At 44.3% G+C, this 14,562-nt stretch overlaps 1 protein-coding gene across 1 annotated transcript in view; it reads right to left on the reverse strand.

Moving 5' to 3' along the window:
* Positions 1 to 14,562, reverse strand: part of USH2A (usherin) — a 419,834-nt gene that overhangs the window by 1,508 nt on the left and 403,764 nt on the right. Inside the window, exons 65-72 of the mRNA XM_080585038.1 lie at positions 11,623 to 11,832; positions 9,109 to 9,347; positions 8,348 to 8,565; positions 6,568 to 6,744; positions 5,344 to 5,427; positions 3,410 to 3,654; positions 1,724 to 1,795; positions 971 to 1,204 (exon numbers count right to left, since the gene is read on the reverse strand). Of these exons, the coding sequence (XP_080441164.1) occupies positions 971 to 1,204; positions 1,724 to 1,795; positions 3,410 to 3,654; positions 5,344 to 5,427; positions 6,568 to 6,744; positions 8,348 to 8,565; positions 9,109 to 9,347; positions 11,623 to 11,832 (1,479 nt within the window). The remainder of the gene's footprint in view (positions 1 to 970; positions 1,205 to 1,723; positions 1,796 to 3,409; positions 3,655 to 5,343; positions 5,428 to 6,567; positions 6,745 to 8,347; positions 8,566 to 9,108; positions 9,348 to 11,622; positions 11,833 to 14,562) is intronic.

Here is a 14,562-nt window from a genome sequence, read left to right on the forward strand (position 1 = left end):
CTGTTAGGAGGGAAGAAAAAAGAGTCATGTAAGCCAAACCCGTCCTACACTAAAATGAGATTCTGTTCTGAGATTCTGATTCTGTTCCTATGTCTGACAGCATTGTCCAAATGCTACCTGAACTGGACCTTGGCCACTTCCCTGGGGAGCCTGTCCCAGTGCCCGACCACCCTCTGGGTGCAGAACCTTTCCCTAACCCCCAGCCTGACCCTGCCCTGTCCCAGCTCCATGCCGTTCCCTCGGGTCCTGTCGTTGTCCCCAGAGAGCAGAGCTCAGCGCCTGCCCCTCCGCTCCCCTCGTGAGGGAGCTGCAGGCCGCCATGAGGCCTCCCCTCAGCCTGCTCTGCTCTCGGCTGAATAATCCAAGGGGCCTCAGCCTCTCCTTATACCTCTTTCCCTCTAGACCCTTCACTATCTTTGTTGCTCTCCTTTGGACACACCAACAGTTTTATGTCCTTCTCCTATTGTGGCACCCAAAGGCTTCACCCAGTACTTGAGGTGACGTTGGTGCGCACTAGCGCAGAGCTGAGGGCGACAGTCCCTTCCCACAGCTAGCTATCTGTGCTGTGCCTGATGCACCCCAGGCCCTTTTGGCTGCCAGGGCACACTGCTGCCTCAGGTTCAACTTGCCGTTGACCAAAGCTCCTAGTTCCCTTTTCATGGGGCTACTGTCCAACTTCTCTTTGGGTACCCTGGGATGAAACCCACTGGGCCTCAGCTGGAGCAGCAAACCCTGTACAAGTTCAGAGCTGGCTGGGAGTTCATAGTTCCTTCAGTCATGCTCCTCCAGCTCCAGAAGAGAGCAGTAGGCAGGAAGGATTTTGAAGATTTAATCTTTGACCATATCCTTCTAAATCTTTTGGTCGTATATCCAGGGACTTTTGATAGTTAGACCTTTACATGATCCTAACAAAACAAACCAATCACTAGCAGCTGACACAGCGACAGCACAGAGGAAGAGGATTCCTTACCAAGCCACGACCACCAGTGCGATGATTACGAATAATGGCATCCCAAGGTGATTCATCAACAAGAGGCTTTTTGTCATAGATGTCAAGCAGCTGGCTGACACTACGGTGAAGGGAGGCTTGGGAATATGTGCGACTTAACTGGCTCTGACTTGGTCTCCGTGCCCTAGAAGCATTATGGACACCGCGGTTGCTTGTGGGAGAACCAGCTCCTGGAATTTTTGTATCTTCTAGCCCCTAGTGGGAAGAAACAAACCAGCAAATGTAATACACAGGGCTTGGCCCTCAAACACTTTATCTAAACAAAACAAAAGCAGGAGTGTAACAGAACAGAGAAGGCCATGCCACAAAAATCATGCAGAGTTATAAACTGAACTACAACAACAAAGAACCCTTCCCCACTGTCAGACAATCATGTCACTCAAAAGGAAAAAAAAAACAAAAAAAACCTCTGTGAAGCAGGGCTTTCCCTGACTTTTTTTCTCCTCTTTTTTTTTCTTTTTTTTTCTTTTTTTATAATTAGTCAACAGGTAGAGGTCCAAAGATTTTTGACTACATGAATGACAGTCCAGACTTCCACAGCAAGGGCACGTTAGCAGACTTTCTTTTGCTCAGTTATGGTCAGGTACCATGACCAGGAAAAACCCAGTTACCCACCAAGAAAAACATGCAATGTAGGTCAGATGCCCTTATGCATGCTCTTTGGGTCATCTGGCACATCACACATTTTGCAACTCTGCAAGCTAACAACTCTACCTCAAAGTGCATTGTGTAACTTTTGAGAGTGACACTGCTCGATGAATCAGACGTGTCAGCAATAGTCTCAAACTGAGATTAAAGAGAGGGAGGAAAAGCATTAGTGCAAGCAAAGGTGCAATGCAGGTGCGGTCTGTTCTTTACGGAGGCTGTGAATTAGCTGCAGCTCAGTGAGCGGGGAGACAGTGTAGCAGGGTGTGGGGGAGTGGGGAACTGGCAAAGATGAGGCACGATTTAACTTCAACTGATCATCAAGTACTATGTGGGCAGCCAGCATTGCTTGCCATGTGATCTCGCTAGCAACTGTAAAACACAAGCAATTTTGCCACTTCATAGCAGCTCTGTACTAAGTTCTCAGATTAAGTAAATCCTTCAGCTGATGCACTGTACAATCTTCCTATTAACTCCATGAGTGTTTGGAAAAAAAAATAAAATAAAAAATCAGGAGGGAAAATAAAAGGGGCAGAAACATGGAAAGGAATTGTGTGGGCACGCCAACAGCAAAGACATTTTAAAGTCAACAGGAACAACATGACATGACAGACTGTAAGAAAAGGAATCAAAACCATGAGACCAATAAAAGAAGTTTCTTATGCTCTCAGCCTTTGCCAGGAGAAGGGGCACACTGGAAATCCCATTGTTTCCAAGAGCTGCTTCGTTGAGGCACAGATGCAGCTTCTTGGCACTGAGACAAGAAGGAACAGAATGCGTGAAGGATGCAGGAGTCACTATCCTGCTTCATGGCACTCACAGAGAAAAGAAGCTGAGAAGTGACAAGAAGAATAGCCTTGTAGCTTGCGCCTGGGAAAAAGCACAGAACAGGAGGGCACTGCTGTTCTAATTTTTAATCTTGTAGCAATTTCCAAATTCCTTTTGTCTTGCTTTTCACAAATGGGTAGGATAGCAGTACTACTCTGCTTCATGATGGAATGTGTACTTTATCCTGGGTTTTACGCAATTATAGCTTGTCATAATAAAAATGACACTAAGCTTTCCCCTTTATCACTCCTCAGCAGTCCTCCTCCTACCCCTTTGGTAGCGCCAGTGCGGCTTTATGTGCACAGATACACACATGCTCTTTGTAAAGGTTCCTAGCTTTTTTCTCTGGTTGCACTCACTCTCCCCAAACCTTCACGGCAGCTGGTCTTACAGCATTCCAGCTGGGTGGTGGGTCCGTACTAGAAAGAAATAGAGCCTGTCCCTAAGTCCTGCTTTTCACAGGGACAGCTCATGGATGCCTGACAAGACTGTCAGACTAGCCATTCCTAACAGATAGTTGGAACCACATGGCAGGTTCCTCTGAAAGCACATTTTATTACTTTTCTCATGATGCCACGGTCTTTTCAGCTCTGCTGCAGATGTCAGCTAACATCAGGTGCCATTAGTGGCTTTGGATTTTCTGTGACTACAGATCCAAAGTTTGTCACAGGGCATCAGAAGCATTTCACATCCAGAAATGTCAGGTCCTGCAGACCAGATGCCCTAGTGATCTTTTTGGATTAAGTGCCTGCAGCCTGGCTCTCTGTACCTTCATAGCTATAACCAGATAGCCCTTTTCCTACACTGAACAGCCTTCAGCTGGTAACGAGGAGTGCAACAAAACAGTGAAAGGACAAAGAAAAATTGTGAGGGATATATAAAGATGTAACATGATGGATACACAATATTGTGTTTTACCCAACCTACCGGATGTGTTTCACCTGTTGAATACACACTCATTGGTGACGTTCTTTTCTGGAGCGGAACTAAAGGAGGTCTGTCTCGTGCATAGGGTTGCTTGTGAACTTTCCTTTGAAGAATTAAGGAGAGAAGAATAGCCAAGATGATCAAACCTAGAACTACCATCAGCACCGCAAACCACAGCTCATTGTAGAATTTTGCACTTTTGGACTCTGCTTTGTCCTTCTCTCCAGGTGTTGTCAAGATCAGACCTGTAAAAATCAAGAGGAATTAGGGGAGAAAGGGAATGTTATTTCAGAAAGCCATTTAACAATATGCTATCCCTTTCAACTCTAATAAATTAGGCAGAAATTTAAGTCATTTTGTCGTCATGTGCTTATTTGCACTTATGTTCAAGGTGGCATAATGGTTCAATATGCTAGCGGGCTATAATAAAAAGCTTACTACCCTCAAGAGACCCTGCTTAAAGTTCTGGCATTGCTGCTCAGGCTGGAAATCACCACTGCATCAGCAGCTCTTGAGAAAGGAGGCGGTGGAGGTGGAATGTGAGAAAAAAAGGGTTCTCCAAGTAACCTTGAAGAGTGCAAATGCCTACGGTAATTTCAGAGAGGCACAGACAGAGGACATTCTCTCCAGCACTGTGCCAGTACTTTGTAGCAGCAGGCCTGTGCAGTTAAAAAGAGTGGGAGGAAGACTGAACAGAAATGACTGATAAATTAATACAAAAGAAAACAACACGGAACATTTTATTCCTCCTTTCCTTGCCTGTTAGAAAAAAAAAAAAAACAACAAAACAGCCAGTTGGCTCTGCTTACGCACCACATAAGCATCAGAAAGCTCTCTGTCAGAATTTCCTGGTTAGCTGCAATCCTACATGTGTATCCAGGCTCTTTGCTAAGGAATTCCCACCACTTTCACTTCTAAGTCTCCACTGCAAGCTGCCTGTGGTGCTGATCCAGTTTGTAGTAGGCTCTGGGTACAGCGAGCAATCAAAAGAACAATGGAAGGTGATGGATATAGAGCAACTGGGAACATTTCATAATGCTTTCACTGCAGCATTGCCTGAAATTCTGCAGGAGGATTGAGCGAGAGCATGAGGAGGTATGTCAGGGAACTTCGGTGTAAAGAGAAATTGCAAAGACAAGGCCGATCTATTTTAAGTTGAAAAAAATGCAACTCAAACAATAAATAACTTAATTAAAAGCAGTGCCCATTAGAAATGGTTTGAGCTTAACTTTGCTTCCTAGAAAACTAAGCAGATAGGAAACGGAACATTTTACTGGTGGGTATTTACGAGGCAGTGGACAAGAGCTGAATGAGATTTCATTACACCAAACTCCTTCTGTTTGACAAAAGAGTAAAGGATCTTTATAGCAAGGGTCCTGAGAAATCTCATACGACATCCTCATAAACTGGTTAGGGAAACATGTCCTAGGTGAAACTGCAGACTGTAACTGGCTGGATGATCAATAGGAATATGCAAGGAGCTAGTGGGTGCAGGGAGGACTTGCTGGGGTGAGTGAGTTGCAGGGAGAAGAGAGAATGTGTATTTTCAGTGTCAAATAGAGGAGGAATGGGAAGGTCAGCATTAGAATTCAAGATAATCTTAATTTGCAGCTAAATTCTGAAAGAGAGCAGATACTACTCAGGAGGAAAAAACACTGTATGTCATGGCAAAAAAAAAAGGTTTTAAAATAAAATTAAAAAAAAACACAACATTGCAAGGTTGGAGAAAAGATTTGAAGCTGATCATGTTGCAAAGAAATGGAAATCCATTCATGGAAAAAAGGCACATTACCTACATACCTTATACCCTAAGGTGCTAAGGAGCTACAGATCCTTCAGTAAGATTCCACCCTATCTGGCATCCACTACATATCAAATTTTCACCACAAACGCATAAAATCAGTAGGTGCTAGATGTTTTTTTCACATAATTACCAAGTCCATCTCCAGCGCTGTATTTGATGACTGGTGTCGTGGCACTCCCTTCATCGGTGATACAGGTCACTTGAAACAAAAAGGCTAAGCAAAAAGGTTGGAAAACGCTATCAGCAGGAGAAATCAAAATTCTGTAGGTGCTGCTTTTTCGCCATCATCCACCAGCAAAGATGGCTAGCTCTGAGAACAGCCAAGCAGGCATAGCACATAACCCAACATAATCCTACTAATCCCAGATCAGAGCCTCATAATCCCTTATACATAGGTATTAAACATCTAAACCATGAACTATGGCAGATCATAGGGTGGCCACCACTATGATGTTGCTACAAATTATGTTCCTCTTTCAACACCCAGGTCTCTCAGTTCTCTCTCTTCCAGTGATGTGGAACTGGGAACTTTCAAGGTATTAATCATTGTGCCCTAAGTTTCTTATGCTCCACTTATGGCTGATACAAACCTGTTATGAACATTTGAGTAAAAAAAAATAAATGTATAGTATTAGCATCATTGCAGTAATCAGGAAAGTAAAAAGTAAACAACAAACCCCTTTAAAATGCAAAGAAAACCTCTTAAAAACATTTTATTTTCTTCCTTCTTTCCTTCCATTCCTCCTTCATTCCTTCCCTCCCTCCTTCCTTTCTTTCCTGTCTTTCTTTTCCCTGTTGATAGAATCTGCTTGCATTTCAAACATAGCAAATTTCTGAAAGAGAAACTGCATTTCAAAGCATGGCTGATTCCAAAAGCTGCTGACTCAGTTTAGTTTAAAAAACAAAATAAATAAAAAATCAGGCTCCAGCCTTTTCTAGTGCTGATGATTTCCATACATTTTTTGAGAGCACAGCCCTGAACAATGAAATTGCAACGCAGCTCCAGGATTTGGAAAAGCTCAACCCTCACAATGAGCCAGAGTGGGTTCACCCAGTCAGGTAAAATATTTAAGAGGAAGCTTAGCTCCAAGGATTTTTGTTTTGAGGATCTGCTTAGATGCAGTTCAATGAATTTGGCTATAGCGTTCAACAAGGATTTACAGGGAGATCACAGCTGGCTAGAGCTGCTTCTTAGCCTCCCATTCATTCTTCCACTTAGGAAGAAAAACAGTAGCTTCTATGCTCTTAGCTTGGGATGCCCATGGAGAGAGATTTCTTAGACTTGGCACACAATAATATTAATTTAGCTCAACAGTCTTTCACAGAGAGAAACACACAGGAAATTGAAACTGACTTTTGTCAGATGTCCTTGGCAAATACAGCTCTGTGTCAAAGCCACTGTAGATGCGCTGCCCACTCTCTGTTAACGCATACTCCTTCAGGCGGCCGTTCAGCACGAAGGTGCGACTCCAGTCTATGTGGATGGTAGATAAATTGCTGACAACTGAGAACGGAGCCATGTACCGAGGTGCTGCAAAAGAAGGAAAAAAAGCTCATTTCTAGGCAACAGGCATGACAGAATTATACAGCAGAGAGAAGAGTTCTGAAGGATTCAAGCTCCTCACACGTGCTTCCTCTCTGTCTCATATACATGTGTACGCATGCACATACATGAAAATTGGGCAGGGGGGCTGAAAAGCAGGAGCAGATGGTCCACAGAGAGAAAAGAAATACAGAACTGACTTCAGGGAGAAAGAGTTCCTCAGTTAGGCTCAACAACTTGCTGACCAAAGACTTCATTTACGTTTGAGGTGGTTGTTTCTTGTGGCTTTGCCATTAAACCAGGTACCCACTATGCGCTGGTTTGTTCATAAGAAAGCTGCTCATCCAGCTGCACTTTGCTGCTAATTGCCCCCTTTCACTAAGCCAAACCTTCCAGGCAAGAGGAAGGAGACTTTCAGAGTGACTCAGGAGACCTGGCATGAAGAATTCAGCAAGGCAAGAAAAGCAAGCCATAAAGAAGAGAGCTGCAGATACAGCGGACAGGGGTTGGAAAATGACTTTCAAACCCTTTTCTTCTTTAAGTCTCACCAATTTGTTATGATTTTTCTCCATTTAAATGTTCATTATTACATTACAGCTTTCAGTTTACAATTTATTAAAACGTGGTTTTAGATTTAAAGACTTTTTTTTCTTTTTTCTTTTTTTTTTTTCTTCCAGTGGTCACATTAAATAAAAATGGTCTGTTCTGCCCCAAACTTTCATCTGAGAATCCATGCAATGTAGCAAATACCTTAGTAGTAGTTTTTAGTAACTACTCAGCAAAAGCACCAATTGATTTAAATGGGATTTCTAGAAAGGTGATTCTGAAATCCTGACACCAGATGAGGTGAGGAAAAATTAATATTCTCTTTGCCCTGTCCTGGCAGGGTGAGGTGAAATGTCCATCTCATCTGTTATAGAATGACTACGGCTACATCATTATAGATCTTTTCAATAAAAGCTGATGTTAGACTACAACAAATTCAGTTTTGATGTTAAAATCTATTCTGACTGTCTGCACAGGTCTGGCACATTTAATTTCCATGCAGACCACTACATGAACTTAAAGTATTGCCTGTGATGGTTGGGTAGCAACAAATTCTTACTTCACTGTCAGCAAGGATCCAATCATTCGGATGAAACCCAAGGAAAACTTTCATGAGCCCTGGAAGTAGTGTGACATGAATTAGGAGGGTAAGATTATTCTTGAAAAGAATCACCAGGGCTCTTTTAAGATCGCCACTTTTCCCAGGGACCATTTATGGCAGTGTGTTTATTACCACACACCAGCCTTCTGGCAATACTTGAACTTTTATGTTCTGAAGGTGTGCTGCCCATTCTTGGTAAAATAAAAGGTTTCCTTTCCACAAGCACAGAGGTTGTAATATCAGATGGTGATAAGAAATACTTTTGAAGGAATGAGCAGTCAAGCCCCAGAACAGAATTTGAGTGAATGGGCAGCAGAGGTGACCAGGGACACAGAAGAGCAGGTTCCTGGGGACATCGTCTTTCACAAAGAAGTCATTCAGCACAATGCAGCCCTGTTCATTAGAAGCAGGAATGCTGATCTGTGAAACATTTCTCATACTTACGCTCCTTTTCTGTAGTGAAACCAACCCACTCTGAGGCGCTGCTGCCGACGGAGTTGTAAGACACAACTCGCAGGTTGTAGGTTGTGTAAGGCTCGAGGTTGGACACATTGGCACTCTGTCCATTTCCTGTATACTTCACCTCAGTTGGGCCAGGGCTGCAAGCCTTTACTGCTGGCTGCAGGTTCAGGGGACAAGCCATATACACATGGAGCTCATAGCTGAGAAGAAAGTGGAGATTTTGATTAATCAAGAGCCTTAACATCAGAACAGCCAACCAACCATTTCATCACAATTGCTGTATGTCTGGCTACCAGAGAGGAGGCTAGACCTCATCTCAGTTTTTCTCTTGAAGACTTTGGCCCCAGCTGTAAGATACCTATGAACAAGCATGGTTGTCAGTCACACAAACAATGAATCTGTTGGTGCCTTAACAGACACCAACACTTCTGCAAATCGGACAGTGGTCTTGCCTTACTAACTACAAGATACAGCTGCCTCTTTGCTGCCAGCTGATCTCACAACCACAGCTGCCAGACAATCACCTCCACTCCCAACATCTCTTCCACCTTCACCCTCCAGCCCCAATATCTTGTTCATGAGAAAAGTAACTGGTGCACATAAACATTTCCTGGATGGAATTTGGGCCACGCAGGATACCATCACCAACACCAGGAAGGATGAACATGGGTTACAACTGTCCAGAGCTCTCAGCCCTGTGATTACAGCTTACATCCAGGACAAGTGCTCTGGAGCACCCCTACCTGGTGACAATGCCATTGGGTGACTGAGGGGCGCTCCATTGGAAGGAGGCGTTCCTGGAGGTCACGGTGCGGATCTGCGGGGGCGGCTGCTCCGACGGTGGAGCTGGCTGAGTGGTGATTTGGGCCATGGGTCCTTTGCTGCAACAGTTGAAACACGTGCAGGCCTCCACACCAATGGAGTACGTGGTAAAAGGTTTTAGCCCATGTATTGTCTGCTGGGTGGCAGTCCCTTCTGACAGCTGTAAAAATTAAGAGGGATCTTGTCACAGCTTCAAGCACCACATGTACTAAATAAGAGTTATCGAGGTAAATTAACTCCAAAAGATGATGGCCACAAGGTTCTGCATGTCCTTTAAGCCTGACATTAATGCAGCTGCTGTGCACTGGGACCTCTGCAGTCATTTTCCTCCTATTACAAAGTTAAAGGGCACTGTTCAAAGGAAAAGACCATGCCATCACTGGCCTCACAGACCTCTTGAGTTAAGCTGTAAACTCTGTATGTCAACTTGCAAATGTCATTCTCAGGGACAGAGAAACTGCAAACTTAATGGAGAAAATCTGGGCGAAGTGGTACTGGAGCAAAAAGAAATGAATGTGGAAAATGCCTCCATAAGTGTGCTAGTAAGTACCCATGCAGGTCTCACAAGTTTCCTTGGCTTGGATACAGGAGACAGTGTTGGGCAGAGTGATAGGCACGTGCCTGGTGGGTCAGTTTACCTGATGGGAGAATGCCATCTCCAGTAGGAACCTTTGAGCAGAGGGCCAACACAGCATGGCTGTGCAGACAAACGGCTATGGTGCTGGGCAAGCCCGTTAGGCAACTCTCCTACACCTAGCACAGGAGACCTGACAGAAATGGTGCCCTTGTTCCTAAACTGCTTGCAGGAATTGCCACCTCACATCTTTGCTGTAGTCATTTGTGGGTACAGCTTCTTAAGCCAAAGTAATTAAAATATATAGAAGGCACCAACAATGGGTAAAATCCGCTCCCATTTGGCAGCTTGTGACTTAGTAGAGAGTGCAGTAGAAAATAGGAAGGAAGAAGTCAAGCAAGCAAAGGAAAGCACGTAGTACTGACTGATGTCAGTGCTAGAGATGAGACAGCAGCATGGCAAGTGTGAGGGGATGGAGATGGAAGACCAGACAGACACCGAGGAGATGAGTTGGCTGAATCAGACATGAACATGGCCAATTGCATTGGGAGGAATAAATGCATGGAGAAATAAATGCATAATGGATATTCAGTAGGCAGCTTAAACTCATGGAAAGGACTGATGGCCTGGGAAGGTATCTCCAGCACTTCCATGTTGAGAAAGATGATACAAGGCAAAAGGCCCATATAAACGTTTACTTTTTGTAAAAAACAAACAGATAATGTTAGACACGAAGAAGAATTCAAGTATTTTGCACTGATTTGGTGGTAACTGCTCCAGATACCTTGCACAGCCCTAGCCTGTCCTCACATCTCCCCATTTTATAACTCTAATGAAGCCTCATAGGTTTCCTAGCTTAGCTAAGTCCAATCATGTCTGGACACCTAATGGATTCTGTCTCAAGGGAAGCCACATCTCAGCCCTACTAAAGCATCACTCGGGTTGCTGCAGTCTCTTCACATCTGTTGAGTCTTCGCAGGCAAACAGAAAGAAATAGTAGCAATCATCTGCTACCACACACGTATGTAAGTCTACTCTTTCTTGCCTCCCAAGTGCCCACACTAGAGAATGAGAACCCATAGTACAGGCATACTTAAAATTTAGGAAACCTTTGAGGATCACACAGAACCCTCCAGGATCTCTCCTATGGGCCTCTTCACTGCAGCAATGCCCAATCTAGAGAAGACACCGACTCCACAGATGGGTCTTGAAATCCTCCACTTGGCACAAACACCAAAATGAGGAATTGCTTAAAGAGATGGTTTACTGAAATCTGCTGAACAGCTAAGATCTGCCCCAGGGAAGTCACCATTAAGGACATTAAGTTACCACTAATACAGTCTAGGTTGAGAAACTGAACTCAGAAGTTATCTTGCTACTTGCATTGTTCTTAAGTGCTTTACCATGCAATACTTCTTACCAGCAAGAAATATTTTAAGGGCAACTCAGGTTTTTCTTCAGAGCTTCAAACCTGTAGGCTACCCAAAGCACACAACCATTTCCTACTGGCTACAGTTCCCACCTACACCACTTGGACTGGCAGAAGCTGTCTGGAATTATTTCATTTGGATGGTTAGCCACCCCTAAAACAACACTTTGCATTCTCATCACATTGTCACAGCACATTACCAAGTGAGAAAGGTTTGAATGATAAAGTGAATTCCTTGAGAAGCACATTTAGCTGAGTTGAAGTGTTGGGACCGCTTTGGCCAGAAGAGAGCGTTGCAGAGCAGGCAACAAAAGGAGCACAGGAGAGGAGGAAAACTTGCAACCAGCGGTAGCTGTTAGCAAGAACAAAGCTGTTAAAGCTAGAAAACACAGCTTCAAATGGAAATACAGAGATAATTTCAGCAATACTCACCACCACTTCATTCCCTCTGGTATCATTAGAAAACAGCCTGTAGATGCTGACCACCCCATTTGGCTTAAGAGGGGGGTTGATGTTCACCACAGCCACCGTGGATGCCACTGTGTGGAACAGGGGAGCTCCCAGGCCCTCAGGAGGGGCAGGGCCCGTCCGGCAGCGGGACCAGCCGCTCGGTGTCCGGCCCGCTGAGTTCACCGACCACACCTTTGGCACACAAGAACAGAGAACTGTCAGTGAAGGAGTCAAGCCTACCAAACCTCCACAATAAGCCAGGGTGCTACAGCAGCTTTACTGAAGCTGAGAAAGACATGGCACAATGACATCCGTACAAAATGTCTCATCAGCTGCCCAGCACCTGTATTTACCCAGTGACTTCCTAACGGAAAAAAAAATAAAATAAAAAAATTCCCACCACTGCACTGAGGGGAGGGAAGCAGATCTCATGTCTCAGACAGTGTGTTCACATATCTCCTACATACCTGAATTCCCACCACTGTCTTTGTCATGCCATGCAAAGAGGATGCCTTGAGAAGCTATGATCAACATTGATAACATTTTCAAACAAATATGAACAAAAATACTGACATCCAGTCCTGCTATTGTCTCCCTCCTACACAATTCCTTCACATGTGCAAGCAGCCCCCAGATTGAATTGCCTGGCACTGTGTGCCATCCAAGTTATGTTCACCTGGAGTGAATCTCACTAGCCAAACTCTAGTTACTCTTTAAATCTGCAAAGTTTTACAGAAACATCATTCTCTTTAAAATATTATTGTATTGCATTTGGAAACATTTTCAGTATCCTGGAATATAAATGAAGTCAATTGAAAACAGAGTTCGTCAGTAACTCATTTATTTTCACAACATTCACTTCATTGCATGAGCACAAAGACAATGGTTACAGTTCCAAGATTTCAAAATTTAGCAGCTTGAATTAGGCCTGATTAAAAAACACGTCTCTATGAACTATACCTACTGATTTTGTCAGCTTCCCAAAACCAGAGTGATCTGCAGACTACATAAAACTCAGCACTTATTAAACACAGTCTCCAACAAATCTGCATGAAAATTAAATTTTGCTTTCATCAAGGAGTGAATAAACATATGGAACGATGTATAATCTTATTTATCAAAAACCATTTGTATAATTAAACACGAATATCATAAAAGGTTGCCTTAGGTCGTCATTTGCATGAGTAAGTAATTTGTAGAATGTCAGGTATAATAGACAGAATAGATGGATGCGTGAGCATATAGGGTTAAATTAGGCTCAATATTAGCCAACCACACAGTGATCAATCAGAATGATAGATCTAAATGGCAATACAAGAAGACTGTCTGAGCGATTTTTAGTATAAGTATTCCTTAGTAAGCTTTCATGCTGAGCAGTTCTAACAACAGTAAAACATGTTCTTATGTGATCTACTCCAGGCAGAAGTCCTGGGGAAGTGGATGGTGGGACTGTGCCTTAAAGTAAATAGGAGGTTTAGAAACAAGAAGTCTTCAAGACTGACCCTGGCATCTTTCCAGCTGGCAATGTTAAGTATCAAGACCACAGGACACTTCACAAAGAGCCTGGGGAAGGAAAAAGGCCAAAAAACACTGCAGTGGCTTTAAAGACTTGGCTTTAAAGAATTGGCTCTGCCAATTACAAAACTAAAGTTACTGCCTCATTCCTTCAGTAACATATAATATCATCCAGTGAAACATGACATAAGTACAGATGACACCCTATGATAAAAAGCGCAGCCAGAGTACTTTCATGTTCAGTGAGATCAGTAATATATTTCTGTTGTGAACTTTTCATAAAGTCAAACTCTGCTCACTTTACTGCAGTAGGTCAAACCCTCTATCTCAGTTAAGTCCCAGCTGCTACAAAGATTTGCCCACGGTAGTTCATTTCAAGGAGCGTATTTCTTTGTGGAAAGAAGAAGCCGCATATGGAAAGAACAGCTCGGAGCCTGCCACTCGCCTTGACTCAGTGCTGACCTTAGTTGAAGCGCTCTGGTTGCACGCCAGGCTGTGGCCTTAATGAGCACGGAGCGTGGCAGCATCAGTCGGACCTGAGCTGCCGAGCCAGCTCCCACAAAAACTGACGGCGATGAGCTAGGAGGAGAGGTTTCCTGCACAGCACAGCAATTAGGCCTCAGAATGGGACCCCCTAGGGCATTCGGAGAAGAGAGGGATGCAGCATAGCTGGATGTGGGCACCTCACTGAGGGCTGGAGGGAGACGCCTTCCTCAGTCCCCTCTTTCCCCTGTCATAGGTGCCTAGTGCGTGGCCTGCTCCTGTGTGGGGTGCTCTCCGCGCTCCCTCTGGGGCTGTTCCCCTGTGCATGAACATAATGAAGACAAGATTCACTGAGCAGAGCAAGGGTGAGTGCGAGCAGGCAGTTGCCTAGCCTGGCCCTTCCCCGGGAGGTGACAGGGAGCCTGCAGCCTGTCCTCCAGGCCCTTCTGCTAAAGAGGCCAAGGTGCAGGTGGGCCTGACTGACAGCCATGGTCTGAGAGCGCCTGCGGGGCAGACACAAGACACCCAGCCCCACCAGAACTGTGTTACCACCAGCAAGTCTCCAGCAATGTGAAACTCTCTCAGATCAGCTTCAGAGACAACCATGACAGCTCAAAAGGAATTTTGAGGATTTAAATTCTGGATTTGCACTGACCTTAGCCTGTTTCCCTTCTTCTACTTAACCATCTGTAAAAGGACGGATGGCAATATAAATATTTCCCTATGAGAATCGCCATCAAAGTAAATCCTGGTCAGCGTTTGGAGACCCAGAGCAGTAAGTGCACAGAAATGTCAGAATATGGAAATGTTCATGTTCAGCCATTTCAGAGCATGAAGCAATCGGACAACGAGGCAACAGAACCACAATGAGGAGTGCCTGCTAAATTTGGAGGTTTGGTCATGGCTCCTCAATAAGTCACCACA

Source organism: Anser brachyrhynchus (assembly GCF_964034855.1).
Source record: "Anser brachyrhynchus genome assembly, chromosome: 3".
Taxonomy (NCBI): domain Eukaryota; kingdom Metazoa; phylum Chordata; class Aves; order Anseriformes; family Anatidae; genus Anser; species Anser brachyrhynchus.